General features: G+C 40.7%; 1 protein-coding gene across 25 annotated transcripts in view; it reads right to left on the bottom strand.

The window, feature by feature from the left end:
- DLG2 (discs large MAGUK scaffold protein 2) overlaps positions 1–16971 on the bottom strand; it is a 1555116-nt gene that overhangs the window by 543405 nt on the left and 994740 nt on the right. For all 25 annotated transcript variants that reach the window (XM_075919432.1, XM_075919430.1, XM_075919421.1 and 22 more), the window contains one exon: positions 5104–5154. In XM_075919432.1, coding sequence (XP_075775547.1) covers positions 5104–5154 — 51 coding nt within the window. The remainder of the gene's footprint in view (positions 1–5103; positions 5155–16971) is intronic.

The raw sequence follows: 16971 nt of genomic DNA, 5'->3' as shown, positions 1-16971 counted from the left end.
ACAGACCCAACTCCCTCAGCCTCTCCTCATAGGTCATGTGCTCCAGCCCCCTAATCATTTTGGTTGCCCTCCGCTGGACCCTCTCCAATGCGTCCACATCCTTTTTATAGTGGGGGGCCCAGAACTGGACACAATACTCTAGATGTGGTCTCACCAGAGCCGAATAAAGGGGAATAATGACATCTCTGGATCTGCTGGCAATGCTCCTCTTAATGTAACCTAATATGCCATTAGCCTTCTTGGGCACACTGTTGACTCATATCCAACTTCTCATCCACTGTAACCCCCAGGTCCTTTTCCGCAGAACTATTACTTAGGTGGTTGGTCCCCAGCCTGTAACAATGCTTGGGATTCTTCCGTCCCAAGTGCAGGACTCTACACTTGTCCTTGTTGAACCTCATCAGATTTCTTGTGGCCCAATCCTCCAATTTGTCTAAGTCACTCTGGACCTTATCTCTGCGCTCAAGTGTATCTACCTCTCCCCCTAGCTCAGTGTCATCCGAAAACTTGCTGAGGGTGCAATCCATCCCCTCATCCAGGTCATTAATAAAGATATTGAACAAAACCAGTCCCACAACCGAACCTTGGGGCACTCCGCTAGAAACCGACCGCCATCCTGACATCGAGCCTTTGATCACTACCCACTGGGCCTGGCCTTCTAGCCATCTTTCTATCCATCTTACCGTCCATTCATCCAATCCACATTTCCTTAACTTGCTGGCAAGAATATTGTGGGAGACTGTATCAAAAGCCTTGCTAAAGTCAAGGTATATCACATCCACTGACTTTCCCACGTCCAGAGAGCCAGTTACCTCATCATAGAAGCTAATCAGATTGGTCAGGCACGACTTTCCCTTTGTGAATCCCTGCTGACTATTCCTAATCACTTTCCTCTCTTCCAAGTGCCTCAAAATGGATTCCTTAAGGAACCCTTCCATGATTTTTCCAGGAACCGTGGTAAGACCGACCGGCCTATAGTTCCCTGGATCGTCCTTCTTCCCTTTTTTGAAGATGAGCACTACATTTGCCTTTTTCCAATCATCTGGGATTTCTCCCAATCTCCATGACTTTTCAAAGATAATGGCCAAAGGCTCCTCAATGACATTTGCCAACCCCCTCAGTACCATCGGATGCATTAAGTCCGGACCCATGGATTTCTTTTCTAAATAGCTCCTAGCCTGTTCTTTACCCACCAAGGGCTGTCCATCTTCATCCCATCTTGTGTCACTTAGCGCATTAGTCCGGAAGCCCACCTTGTCCGTGAATACAGGAGGCAAAGAAAGCATTGAGTTCTTCAGCTTTCCCCACATCATTTGTCACTAGGTTACCTTCTTCATCCAGTAGGGGCCGCACACCCTCTCTGATCACCTTCTTCTTGTTAACATGCCTGTAGAAACCTTTCTTGTTATCCTTCACATCCTTAGCCTGTCGCAATTCCATTTGCGCTTTCGCCTTCCTGATAACCCCCCGGCATTCTCGAGCTATCTTTTTGTAAGATTCCTTTTTGTGCTTAAGTTCACCAAGGATTTCCCCTGTAACTCAATCCGGTCTCCTACCATGTTTGCCTCTCTTGCTACGCATCGGGATGGTATCTTTCTGTGCCTTCAATAAGGCTTATTTAAAATACTTCTAGCTGTCCTGGACTCCTTTCCCCTTCATGTTAGCATCCCAGGGGATTCTGCCCATCAGATCTCTGAGGGAGTCAAAATCTGCTTTTTTGAATTCCAAGGTGTGTATTTTACTACTCCTTTTTCTTCCTTTGGTCAGGATCCTGAAATCAACCATCTCATAATCACTGCTTCCCAGGTTGTCACCCACCTCTACTTCCCCTATTAGTTCCTCCCTCTTTGTGAGCAGAAGATCAAGCTGTGCAGGGCCCCGGTCAGATCCTTCAGTACTTGTACCAAGAAGTTATCCCCAACATTCTCCAAAAACTTCCTGGATTGCCTGTGTACTGCTGTATTGGTTTCCTAACAGATGTCAGGGTGATTAAAGTTCCCTATGAGAAACAGGGCCTGCGATCTGAAAACTTCTCTCATTTGTCCGAAGAAAGCCTCGTCTACCTCATCCACCTGATTCGGTGGCCTGTAGCAGACACCAACCACAACATCACTGCTGTTGTTTGCTCCTTTAAACTTAACCCATAGACTCTCAACAGGTTTTTCTCCCTCTTTATGCTGGAGTTCAGAGCAATCATAGTGCTCTCTTACATAGAGTGCAACTCTTCCTCCTTTTCTCCCCTGCCTGTTCTTCCTGAACAGTTTAAACCCTTTCATGACAGCGCTCCAGTCATGCGAGTCATCCCACCAAGTCTCTGTTATCCCAATTAAATCATATTTCTTGGACTGGGCCAGGGCCTTCAGTTCTTCATGTTTGTTGCTAAGGCTTCTTGCATAAGTGTACAAACACTTCAGATAACCAGCTGATCGCCCTATCTTCCCCATTCGAATCAGGAGTCTTCCTTTGTTGCTTGTTCCTCTTTGCATTTCTTCCCAGTATCCGACTTTCCCACTCCCCTCAGGGTTTTGGTCACCGTCCCCCGACGAACCTAGTTTAAAGCCCTCCTCACTAGGTTTGCAAGCCTGCCTGAGAAGATGCTCCTTCCTCTCTTTGTTAGGTGGATCCCATCTCTTCCTAACAATCCTTGTGCCCGGAAGAGAGTCCCATGGTCGAAGAAACCAAAGCCCTCTCTGCGACACCACGTGCATTTACTTCCTCAATTAGACGATCCCTGCCCAGTCCTTTCCCTTCAACAGGGAGGATGGACAAGAACACCACTTGTGCTCCGAATTCTTGGATCCTTCTTCTCTGCACTACATAATCCGCAGTAACCCGCTCAAGGTCATTCTTGGCCGTATCGTTAGTTCCCACATGGAGAAACAGGAAGGGGTAGCGATCTGAAGGTTTGATCAATTTGGTAAGCCTTTCATGGTCATGTCATTATGGAAAATCCTGTCCAGCTCCTCAAAAAAGGGACAGGTTACATACCCCTTGATGGATTTTTCCTCATTGTATTGCAGCTCCTCCTCCATGATTGTTCTTTATCCAGAACTGTTTGGTGTCTGAGTGTGGCAACGTCCACAAAATGGTCTTCATTTTGATAGCAGGCTACAAAAGCTTTCTACACCAACACTTCTCAATAGATGACAAAGAGATCCAGGGTCTCGAATCATATGGCTGCATTTTTTATGGTTTCTGAAGTATTATCATAGCTGTTGTGATATACTTGAATATAGAAGTCACTGGACAATATCTGGCGATGGGCAAGCTTTTAAATGGGTGAGGGCCCACCAGTGATCCAACAGGTCAGTAGTGGTAGATCAGAAAACTGTGTGGGATAGCTAATGGAATGGTGACAGATTACATTGTAGCAACACTGCACACAACAGACTACCCTAACTACATCTGCAACAAAGTTAGCTCACTTTGAAAGAGGAATGCAGAGTTTGTGATAAACGCAGAGTCAGTGCATTACAACAAATTGTGTCATGTATAAACAAATATTTTCAAACAAAATTAACTTGATTTAGTCTGGTTTAGACTCCCCATATAGACAAACCCTTACAAGCTATTAAAGAATTGTTATCTGACAGGCATTTGCTCAGGTGGTATTTTTGTCAGAAAACAGATACTTTATACTAAAGATAATTAAAGAAGGTCTGTAGTATACTTCTACAGTATTAAAAGAAAAAGTTACATAACCAGCAATCTAAACATACATCTCTGAGGCCAGGAAGACCTCATGTAATGTGATTCCTAAATATTGACTTTTTCCAAGGCTTCAATTCTAACACCTCATACAATTAATACTGATATAAATAAGTCATACAAATATTGCCCATGCTTTTACACATACAGGATCCTGCTTTCACACAATTACTACAAAATTAAAATTTGAAAGGACATTAGTTATCTCTCCTCTCCATAAAGTGCTTATCAGCACTACATTTCTTCTTTCCTCATGAACACACAAGGAAATCCAAGAGGCTGAAAGAAAGAAAAGCTTTCCATACTTCTAGCTTAAAAAGTACAAAGAAATAAATCTCTCCACACATTAGAACATAAGAATGGCCATATTGGGTCAGACCAAAGGTCCATCTAGACCAATATCCTGTCTTCCGTCAGTGGCCAGTACCAGGTACCTCAGAAGGGGTGGACCAAAGACAATAATCAAGCAATTTGTCTCCTGCCATCCTTCTCCAGCCTTTAACAAACAGAGGCCAGGGACACCATTCCTTATCCCCTAGCTAATATCCTTTTATGGACCTAACCTCCATGAATTTATTTAGCTCTTTTTTTTAAACTCTGTTATAATCCTAGCCTTCACAGCCTCCTCTGGCAAGGAGTTCCACGGGTTGACTATGCACTGTGTGAAGAAGAACTTTCTTTTATTAGTTTAAAACCTGCTACCCATTTTATTTCATTTGGTGTCCTCTAGTTCTTATATTATGAGAACAAGTAAATAACTTTTTTTTATTCATCGTCTCCACACCACTCATGATTTTATATACATCTATCATATCCCCCCTCAGTCTCCTCTGGTAAAACTGGTAAAATCCCAGTCTCTTTAGCCTCTCTTCATATGGGACATGTTCCAAACCCCTAATCATTTTAGTTGCTCTTTTCTGAACCTTTTCTAATTCCACAATATCTTTTTTGAGGTGAGGATACCATATCTGTACAAGGTTCGGGTAATCTGCACATGCACAGAACGATCTGTGCATGTGCAGATCGCCAGACAGCGCGGCTGGCAAACAAGGCTCGCCACAGTTTGGTGAGCACTGTGCATTACTTTACACTTATCCACACAGATGTTCAATCACCTGATAGCCGTTTCCTAGTACTCAGGCATCAACTCCATGTAATAGTTATGAATAGGAAAAGCACTCTGGACCCTGACATGCAAACATATGAAAGGCTGACTCTGCTGGATTCTTCATATTTACAAACTCTAGGACAAATCCTGAAGTCCTCATTTAAAATAGAAACTAAAGAATTTAGAATTTGTCCTTTAATGATAATATTTAATCATAATCTTTATTTGTGCTGTAGAAAAATCAAATTTTAATTGCTTTCTATAATAAAAAAACATTTCATATTTACCCTCTCCAGTGTAATCTCTTCAAATTCATATTCGATTTCTGTTCCATTGACCTAAAAGCATATTACAGAAAATTCATTAGCAATGCATTAAAGGTAATTAGGACATAAACAATATATTTTACTCTTGAATGTTTCCACTTAAGTCCCATTACTTTGCTGGAGTAAAGATTTGAGTCAGACATAAAATACAGAAGTGTCGCAGCATACTGTCACTGAAAATTTGCTTACTTTCTCATTTTACCATATCAATTATGTAACAAATCAATTGGGATGGAAATATTACACTTAGATATCAGTGTATAGTATACTGAGTAATACAAACAAGTCATTTTATGACACTGTAGTTTGTACTGACTTCACCTGTTACACAACTAGGCAAATTATCTAGATGAGTTTATTGTACCCCCAGAAGACCTCTGTGTACCCATTTGAGAACCACTATTCCAATGCATGTAGGTATTTCTAATGTGAACACTGCTATCAGGTCAACTAGACAAAACCTTATGCTTACTATAATTTCACTTGGTTTCATTTACTTTCATTAAAATAATATATATTGGTCTCAGGACTATTAATACTTTGAGATATTGTAAAGCTTTTTTATGGTTTTTATGATGTAGATAAGTTTTCACCTATGATCCCAGCTTTGGTAAATTATGAATGCAACAATATAGATGGATACCCAGAGCCCTACCCTGCCATACCCACCAATGACATTAACCAAATAAAAAACCCAGCTCAAAACAAAAAGCTTAAACACACAAGTAAAGCAAAACAAGATCATGAAAGAATAAAACACTTCAGCCATAAAGAGTGTTGCTTTTGCTTATAGTCTTACATCTAACACGCGTTATTATATGACATAATTTACTAATCACATTGAAATATATAGAAGTATTAGCAGAAGCATTCCTTTAAGAAATTTTGACTTCTGTGTTTAGCACTTTAAAGGTTTCCACATAAAGATATTGCTCCACTACAGGTTGAACCTCCCTTGTCCGGCACCCTGGGGACCTAAGTGGTCCTGAATAACAGAGTTTGACGGACAAGGGGAGGTCAAGGCTCTACCCAGTTGCAGGCATTGCTCCTGGCTGCAGTTGTGTTCAGTGCCACCTACCCCACTGACTCCATCCCCCACGCTGTGCCAGCCCCAGCCCGGTGATGCATCCCCCCAGACAGGGACCAGCCCCGCTGCTTTCAGCCACGGCTGGGGCTGTGTGCCCCAGCTGCTGGCCCCGCTTGACTCCAGCCTTGATCAGGGCTACGCTCCCCATGGCCAGCCCCAGCCAGGACTGTGCTCCTGCCCCAGCTGGGGTTAAGTCTTCCCCCACCGTGGCAGCCCTGATTGGGGCTATGGCCCACACCATGTCAGCTTGCCATCAGCCCTGGCCAGCCGGGGCAACGCTTCTGTACCTGGCCAGCTGGGACTCTCTACCAGACCACAGATTTGCTAGACCAGAAAGCCCTGGATTTTCAAGATACAACCTGTACTATGTAGGCAGCATACTGATACTGCAGAGTTAATAGCTATTCCTAGGTTTTGTCTTTTTTGACTAACAATAATAAAATCAAAGCTGTCTGTTTATCTGCATTTTGATGAATATTTTTTTGTCTCTTAGATTATTTAGGCAGGCAGAGAAGTCTGATATATGTCTTCAATTTATCAATCTTGCTCCGTAAAGCTTTTCTTTGCTTCATTGCTTACAATCACTTGTCCTTTGCATTAAAATCTTATACATGCAGCAAAATGAAGAGAAGGGGGTGGGGAGAAGATCTTTAAAAATAAAAAATCCTTTGCACAACAATTAATGGAAAAAAACCCACACACTGAATATCCAACCAATATTGGTACACAAGATCCTTATTATGACAGCTTAAGGGGATTTAATTTTATATCCACAACATAAGCAGAATAAAAAGAGGTCTTCAGTTCAAAGCTTCTTACAGCATGATTCTCATAGCTGATCTGAAATTACATAACAGTGAAGGTCAAGTACTTAGGGTTTAAAGTACTTATGGTCTAAATTACTGTTTTGTTTTACACATACACACACACACACACACACACACTCAGTCACTCACTCACAGGGTCATTCAATTAATGGCTTCCTTTTCCTCCTGCCTGAAGATAGAACCTCTGTACAGGAAGCCCCATCGCCTGTGATGATGTCTAAATAGGTCAGCAGCAGCAGCTGCCAGAAGAGGTTGACACAGACATTCTCCTACAGAACCATCTGTCTGTACCCATCTGTTGTCTCCTGTCTTGTATTTGGATTGTAAGCTCTTTGGAACAGGGACCAACTATTTATTTTGTGTTTGTACAGCATGTATCCCAGTGGGGTCCTTGTCCATGACTAAGGCTTCTAGTAATGCATGGAATAAATAATGCTGAGATTTTGTCATGGATATTTTAAATAAAAGTCATGGACAAATCACGGACAATAAATAAAAATTCATGGGCGCCTGTGACCAATGTTCCTTTTAATTTTTTCCATCCATATGCAGAATACATTTTGTTATGTGTACTGACACATGTGCGGATGCACACCACTAGCAGAAACACATGCTGCTGGCCGGGGGTATTCTGCTAATCAGTTGGGCGACATTTGAATCTCTCCTAGGTGGCCCCGCAAAGACTCAGTTTACAGGGAACACTGCCTGTGACCTATCTCTGACTTTTAGTAAAAATATCCATAAGAAAATAGGAAGAGCTAGGCAGATGTCGGCTGGCTGGGTGCTCCAGGAGTCTCTATGACGTGCAGGAACTCAGAGCTCCAGGGTCCCTCTGCCCCCTGCTATGGTGACAGCTGTGGTGATCTCCCTGTCCCACCACAGCATATGGGCTCGCACTATCACTGCAATATACGGCTGCAGGGTACCCTCCCTCTCCATGGTGGCCGTGGAGTACTCCCCCCTTTCCAAGGCAGTTCAGAGCTTGGGGGCTTGCTGCCTCAGACAGTGGAGGTAGCTCACAGCTCCCTGCCACTGCTGGAGGTGGTCCATTGTGTATAATTACTCCCCTCTGATGTATTTTTTCCACTCTCACTTACACTGTCCTCAGAGAAAGAGATGGCTTTCTTTGGCTTATATTTGCCTGTTAGAATGTCAGGTTCTAAGGCACTGTTGGCAGTGTCCCATGAGTGATGGTTCCCAGATGGTTACTGTCCCATAAATCTCCTGACCAAATGTAATCATGTTCTGGCCAAGGATTTGGGAAAAATCCCCCAGTAACAAATAGGGCTTCAAATATGTAAGTGTTGTCAAGCTGTGAAAGTTAGCATTGACACTTTGCTTTCCTCTCTTGCGCTGCAACCATAGGAAATGTTGGACCTAAAATTAGTTACAGTAACTTATACATCAGATGCACAAATCTAATCATATTTATAGACCATAAGCACTGAAAAGTATAGGGTTTTCTCTTGTGCAACAGTCTAATGCTACTTGTTTATAAACTGTAGGACTATATTTGTTTTATAAATTAGGTGAATTTCTTAGACTAAAAGGGCATGTCTATGTAACTGCCACTGGGTGGATTTGAATCTAGGATGTCTGAAGCAGAATATAGGAGCCTCTACCCTCTGAGCTAAAAGCCAGCTGACTCCCAACCCCTGTGTAGAGGTGTCTTGGTCTAAACTGTTGCTGTGGTCTCGGTACCACTTGAATTGCTCAGTAACCACACTATGTGTGTGGGTTACATCCTCACTACAGAGAAGATCAACCCTCTGGAGGGTCAATCTTCTAGCATTCGATTTAGCAGGTCTAATGTAGACTCATAAATTGAACTCAGAGGGCAGCTCCTACCAGCGTCTAGTACTCCTAGTTCTATGAGGAGTCAGGGAAGCTGGCGGGAGCATGTGCTCCCATCAGCCTTCTGCCATGTGGACACCATGGTGGCTCACTTTAAGTTAAGATGAATCCAGCTACACATTTCATACCTTAAATCAACCTAGCTGGTCTAGGGTAGACCTAAGTTAAATGTGTGGGGGACAGACTTTCTGTAACTGTTACAGCATCCTGTATCACAAGGCCCCAATCACGACTGGGGATGTTCAGCACTGCTGAACTATAAATGAATAATAGTAATAATAATAATGGGCTGGGATTTTAATTATACATAATATTGATATTATAATATTTTATGGATGTATGACCCAAATCTGTGACACTCCCTGAATATGTGTGCATTCACTTACATACTATATTAGCCCACATGGTCTTGTGCTTGCATGTGATTGGAATTACCTCCATGACGATGTATACATTTTCAAAGTTATGTGCCCCAAAGTCATTCATTTATGCTACTCTGATGTATTAGTTCTTGTTTTCCTTTGATATGCCCTGACTTACCTACTTTTGCTCTATTCAGATTACCTAGAGAATTTGTACATTACATTTTCATTTCTTGAGTATTAGAAATTCATTTTCAAATTTGAGGACAAATTGATTTGTCTGCTCTATCTGTTCTTATGCGGCAGGAAAACTGAAGTTGTAGATATGTTTATGAATATCTGATCTTTTAAGGTCATAGGGTGTTGTTCAAATGTAGTCGTTCTAAACTCAGAGGCTTGAGGAATAAAAAGACTATACTTTGACATTAGGATTTTCTGCCATAGTTTGATAAACCTCTAAAGTTTAATTCCACAACAAAAGTGGTGAACCATATCCCTAGGAATTATTTAAAAATAATATATACCCTGTACATAGGAAGAAAGCAGCTCATTTCTAACCTAACTTATGCAATATAAACTCAACAGTCTTCAAATTTACTAATCTAGCAGACATTCACCACAACCAATTCACATGTGCAAATCAGCAGCGATCTCACATCAAGACCCCACTAAAGACTAATAAAATCCTTTCATTTCCAGTTTCATACATTCCATCAGACTCCCATTATTTACAACAGGTCAGTCTTGAGAAATGAAATCAGAAGAATATATAACATGTCAAGTTTTGTTACAAACCCAAAACTCTTTCCAGGTTCACTGAGCCAGAAGTATTTTAAACAAATCTGTAAATACTGACTTTTTCAGAAGGAAGCCACGTGAAATATACTTTTGGATCTTTTGTTTGCATCTGAAATTAGGTGGAACTTGGTGGTGAATTTTGCTTCGAGTCTCTATTGAAATCTGAACCTCAAATCTGAATTTAGATGGTGAAAACTCATGTATATTTAGATAGAAAAATAGATTCATAGTGACCCCGACAAATGGAAGTTTCACCCAGGTCTTGATGCAATATTTGTTCTTTCTTTTCTTTTTCTTATGAAGGCTACAATTTTGTCATGGAAGGTGCGGTAGTCACATATTTGAAGTTTAGCCAAAGCTATCTCACCACAGAATGAGTATATGTCATTGTCAGACCTTGCTAAATTTCAAATTCACTGAGAATGATGTTCCACTTAAGCTTCAAAGTACTCAGATTCAAAGTACTCAAAAATGTTTTGTGCAGATGAATTCATAATAGCAAACTAGCACAGTTGTTGCACTTATATAATGGCAAATGTCTCCTAAGACTAGTGCTTTATTATATTAATGGGGCATGTTTATAATCACCCAGACATGCTCTGCTTATCTTTTTTTTAATTGATTAACTAAAATACTGTACCAGTGGGATGGTAAAATATAAGGATGTGATGAATTGTGGATAAAGAGTATATGAAAAAGGAGATATCAAAAACATTATCTTGGAATTTTATAAAGTGATATTGATATCTTGAGACTGTTACACTTATGATTTGCCTTTGTCTTTCTATTAGTATTGACATAAAACAAAGCTTCCTGATATGTTTAGTCTTATTTTCCAGAGGGCTGTTTTGGCTGAAGCAAGATAATATCTATAGACTTTTGCTAAAAATTAGCCTTCATTTTTTCTGAGATGGGAAGCCGTGTTAATCTGTATCTGCAAAAACAAGGAATCCTGTGGTACCTCAAGGATTAACAGGTTTATCTGGGCATAAGCTCCTGTGAATAAAAACCACTTCATCAGATGCATGGTTTTAACTCAAATGTATTTTGGCAAAAGGTGCTACAGGGCTCCTCATTGTTTCTTCAGTATTTTGATAGCTAAAAAAATATTGTCAAATTGACCATCAGGAGTGAGGAGTACTGTACTTTTATCTGATTGAATTTCACAGTTCTCAGTGAACTCAAACATTTTTACACACTTTTGGGAATTAACAGTAAAAAGCTCTTTATGATTTCTACAATCAAATGAAAAAGGTCATAAATCCTTTGTCTTTGGCTGCAGTTCTGCATTAATCTTCAGAACTACTTTATATTTAGAAATAAATTTGCTAATCCTTTTTCAGCACTTTTTTTTGTTAAATAAGGCATCATTGCCTCTATCCATAAACATGTGAAAAACAGTTTCTAAATTCTTTGATAATTTTATCAAGGACAAAAATCAGCTTTGAAATATGATTATGCTTCTTCCAAATACCATAGAGAGCTTGCCAGAATGTTGTCACATCAATCCTCATTTTCAAACACAGATTGAATGAATTCTTATGTGGGTCCAATCCAAGATTTCAGGCATTTCCTTTTAATATGAGCTTGTAACATCCCAGGCCTTCTCTCCTCCCCACATTTTTATCAGGAAACAAAGGGAATTTGTTAATCCCCTAGAAGAATAAATTACATATATTAAGACTTTTCTTGCCTGTAAAACCACAAGGCAAGTTGTTAAGTAAAGATGCAGGTGGTGGAGAATTAAAAAAATACCCACTTTGTAGTATGGCACAAAGTGTAGAGTTTTCACAGGCTTCCGCCAAACAAATAACTCTACCTGGTAACTGTACAATCATCAACTCCACAGCTTCTTCCAAGTTATATAAAACTGATACTTGAGCATTAACAGAGCATTCAAAAAGCTATGCAGTACATACAGTAGCAAGCCAATTCAGACATACCAATTATGGCAGAGATCATCTTTGACCTCAGGGCAAAGTTAATAGTGTTCTAAGTGTTAGTCAACAATCTAATGAATTGCTGCTGCACAGTCATTAACAACAAACTTCCCCCTTTCATGTGACTTCCTCTTTGCTGTGTCAAATGGGAGACCATTAAGGACTTTTTTTTCAGTTGATCATTCTTCCTCATGTCTCTCTCCCCTTTGCTTTGCAACCATATGCCCCTCACCTCTTCTCTTGGGAAACCTCATCCATTCACAAAGTAAGTGGTATGACCCCTATGCAGGTGATTTTCAAATTTCTCTCTTTTCCCAACCACTCCCCCTTTTCACATTCTCACATGTCTAAGGCTACGTCTAGACTGTAGGCTTATTATGGAAGAAGCTTTTCTAGAAGAGATCTTCTGAAATAACTTCTTCTGAAAGAGAGTGTTCACACAGCAAAAGCGCATCGAAAAAGTGATCTGCTTTTTCAAAAGATAGCGTCCATTCAGTGTGGACGCTATCTCGCATTTAAGCTGTGATTACTATGAATAGAGAGGCCACCAGGGCACCTGTGCTTTTTCCTCTTTCCTCTTCTTTCGAAAGAACTCCTTCTTCCCATCCACACATACCTTTTTCCAAAAGAGCTCTTTCGGAACAAGGCTTCTTCTTTGTAGAAAGACGTTTACCAATGTCGGAAAAAAACCTCTGTTCTTTCAAATTTTTTTCGAAAGAACATAATTGCAGTGTGGACATAAGTGAATTTTTTTTGGAAAAACGGATGTTTTTCCAAAAAAACCTCTGCAGTGTAGACATACCTTAAATGTCTCTAACATCTCTTGGATGCTCTAGTGCAATCTCAAACTCCTTCTTACCAAAACTAAATCTACTTTTCTTCCTAGTACTCATGCAGCACTTTTTCTTTGCACCTCCAAAACTCCCCATTACTCAGTTTCACAACTTCTGTACCTTCTTTGACTTTTCATTCCTTTTCACATCAAGTCATATTATGCCTTCTTGCTTCATCCTCTTCAATCTCCCCCAAACCCTCCTCCTTCTCATTATCCTTCAGTCAAATCACTAGCTTTCACCACTGCCTGCTCTGATTACAGGATTCTTCACCTTTCTGAGCTGCCTGCTTCTCCCCACTTCATCTCCATCTAAAACTGACAATAACATCTTCTCTCATAGCTCCACTTAAGCCATTGCAACTACATCACTTTCCCACCTTGCATTCTTTCACTAACTTAATTTCACCGAAATCTTAACCTACTTTTTGAATATCTTTATTCTGATTTAATCGTTGTCTTTTCATTGCCCACCCTCCTCACAATCCCCTCTCCTTTGAGTACTTCCATTTTCAATTTTACTCCTTTTATGCTGTCTCTTCTGATTGGATAAGTCTCTTACACCATGCATGAATACTGCCCTATCATTCAGATTACTCCTGTACATCTCGCTGCAAGTACCAATAATCACTCCACTTCATCAATTATTACACTGATTTTTGTCTTGTCTTGTCTTCACTTTCTATATTGCATGGGTATTGTACTTTCTATATTGCATGGATTGTACACCACTACAGGGGATTTAACTCACAGCCTTACCATGACTTCATCCTTAAGAGAGTCCTCTAAAACCCAGAAGCATGTAGTCACATTCTGCCTAGCTGAAGGCAACAATGTAGGTACTCACAACCAACACAGTCTTATGCTGTTGAAACATCACTTAATGCATTTTGCTTGGTGATTTCCTGAAATCCCGAATATCCCTATATCATAAACCTCTTCTGCAGGATTTCCTTTACCTACTTGGTGATAGTCTCAGAGGGGTAACCGTATTAAACTGTAAAAAACAACAACAAACAACCCACCAACCTTAAAAACAATGGTCCCGTAGCACCATAGAGACTAACCAAAAAATGTAGAGATAGTATCATGAGCTTTTGAGGGTACAACCCACTTCTACAGATGACAAATAAGGTTCCATTGTTGCTTTTTAAATTTTTCTGCATGGTAGTAGTCAGTGCTGACTTCTAAAACACACAGCAATCACTGCATTTTCTCAAATAGAACAGTGACAAATTTGTTTCCACTATCACTTTATTCAGTCCACAAGCAGCAGCTTCCATATCTAGTACATTCAGCAGAATTAAGTACTAGTTTTCTTTCAATGACATTTGGCCTTGGAAAAGTATTTAGAACTTTCACAATAAAATGAAGTATCAAGTAAATGACTTTGCAGGTGTTCAATGTCGCCAGGATCCTCTTGTGTGCCATTCATTGCATTTACTGGACAGCTCTGTCACAGTTTTCACTCAGTTTTCTTCACTCTATTCTATACTTCTGATATTATTGATGCCCTAATGTAAGATTAAGCATAAACTTGCAGTATGTCAACATCCATCACAAATCTTAGAGCACTATCCATCAGTTTTTCAATTTCTTCACACATACATTTCTGGAAGTACTTCAGCATATTAAGATCACAATCTAGGTACAAAATACTCAACTGGAGTTGCCACTGCTTCAATGACCTTGCTTCATCAACAAAGAGTGAAAGTAGATGTGTCCTTGGACTTATTTGGCTATTATTTTCCAAATGGCAAATATTATTTATCATTCAGAGATTAGCAAATTTCTTTGGAATTGCAAACCCAGAGAATAATTTTAAAAATAAAATAACCATATGAACTAAGTTAATTACAAGAGATAAATACTGATCAAGGTGGAGTCTATTCTACATCTACAGAAAATTTCACCCCATATCAACTGACAAAACCTTGAACCATTGCAAGCATAGAGATGTATTACCCTGAAACATCCCAAAGCTAGGAACTAATTATCAATTAATGTAATATCTCTGGTGCCTATGAAATGATTAATCACCATGAACATTCTCTTGCAGCTTGGATGAACTCATGACTTCATGTTATATGAGCTGGTCCCAAAATATAATACCTTTTTTATTTTAAGAAAGATTTTTTAGTCTCTTGCCCCTTGTTTATACAACAAACTTCCCAGAAGCATATGAATACCCTGATACTAAATGTTAAGACGCAGGGAGTCAGAGCTCTAAAAGAAGAAATACCAAGGGAAAGTTTCCAACATACAGTCCCTAAATTTTTAAAACTATGCCTTTAGTAGTGGCTTTAAAACCTTTTCCATTTTGCCATAGATAATGTTATTGTGACGGAGCAGACTAGGTCCAGTGCCTCTGCTGGAGGCCTGTCCAAACCCCATCCTAGGAAAAAGAGCAGAAAATAGGTCCTCCAAGCAGAATAGAGTGGCTGCTTCTGCCATAGCCAATCAGGACTCAGAAGACTGATATAAAAGAAGTTGGCCTGGCAGTTCCTTGCTGGAGGTCAACCCAGGCAGACTTAAGGGCTGACTGGGAGAATAACAGCACTTCAGGACAGCTCCAAGTGGGAGCTGAATTTCAGACCCGGTCAGAACGCACATCCAGCGGCTGAAGAAAAGCCATTAACAGACAACAGCACTTTGCAGATCCTAGGACAGGGTGCAGAGAGAACTCGATTGCAAAGCCCAAGTGAAAGGGCTAGACAGAGCAGCTTCCTGAGGAAGTGGCCCAGAGAACACGACAGCAGACTGCAGTGATACTCGGCAGGCAACTGCTATTTACAGGGTCCCTGCACTGGGACCCAAAGGAGTAGGCAGGCCTGGGTCCCCCTCAACTGCCAGCAGCCACGATAGGAGAGTAAGAAGAAACATGGGCCCAGGCTACTGACCAGAAAGCCTTCTGAGACACCTCCATTCCCAGAGAACACCCAGGCAGAGAAGTTGCAGACATGCCCTTGGTCACAAAGGGGCACTCACGAGAGAGTGGGCCCCTTCACAATTATCTATATAAAGAATAATGCAATGCAAATTCTAGAGTTACATTAATGTAGTATGTAAGGCCACTGAGAATTTAAAGGTGATCATAAGACTGTATTTTATACACAAACGAGAAGATTCACCTGGCATTGCTTGTGTCCTTAACTCAAATAAGTTTTGTTTTTCTTCATTTAAATCACTGTTCTGGGGTGAGGCTGGGGATGTGGGGTTCAGTATGCAAGCTGTCATGGTGGAGAGGACAACTCCAGCCCTCTCTGACCATAGCAGCTTGGAGCTAGGTGAGAATAACTTGTCTACAGCTGCTGCATAACCAGTGGGCACAGCTGGGGGAGCGATGCATGTCCCCCAGCTGGGGGACAGACAGACACACAGAAACACAGACACATAGACAAATTCTCAAATATATAGTAGATAGCTGTCCCTTTCTCCACCCCTGCCCCCTGCTGGCCCAATGGGTTTATAGCTGTGTCGGTCCCGTCTCCGGCCCCTTACTGCCCCTCCCCCCATGGTTATTCTGCAGTATAACTCCCATCTGCCAGACCACTCCCTTTCTATTTTATGAGAAATAATCAAATTTCATGCACATACTATTGTCTTGGCACAACCAAACCCTGGGTTTGCTTTAAGTTAGGATAACAGGAAGCTGCATACCAAATTTGGTGGTCCTAGCTTTTACTGTTTAGGAGTTCTTGAATGACTCACACATGGATGGACAAATAGACCAGCTCACTTTTCTAAAATATATCGTAAGCTAGAGTAACAGCCTCTCATAAAGGTACAAAAATAACATCTTGTTGCCAAGTTTTGGCAGCCTAAATTCTAGAAAAACATTTCCAATGTAAAGTTGTTCCCTTGAGTACTTTATGGTCTTCAAGTGTTTTGTGCACTTGAAAATACAACTCAAAATGTAGTGCCTTACTTTGCTTTCTTTGGGGGATCATTCCTCAGTCAAACATCTTATTATTAGTAAAACACTTCTGATCCCCATTTTAAACTTTCCTTTGTTTAATTTACCCCCCTTATTCCACATTATAACACAAGTCCCTCCCCACCATTCCCACGGCCTTCAGCAACTCACTACATCCTTATCTCAACGTTGCCTTCTAATGGGAACACTACT

This window comes from Pelodiscus sinensis, chromosome 1 (assembly GCF_049634645.1).
Source record: "Pelodiscus sinensis isolate JC-2024 chromosome 1, ASM4963464v1, whole genome shotgun sequence".
Lineage (NCBI taxonomy): Eukaryota > Metazoa > Chordata > Testudines > Trionychidae > Pelodiscus > Pelodiscus sinensis.
This window is presented reverse-complemented; position numbering and strand designations above follow the sequence as displayed.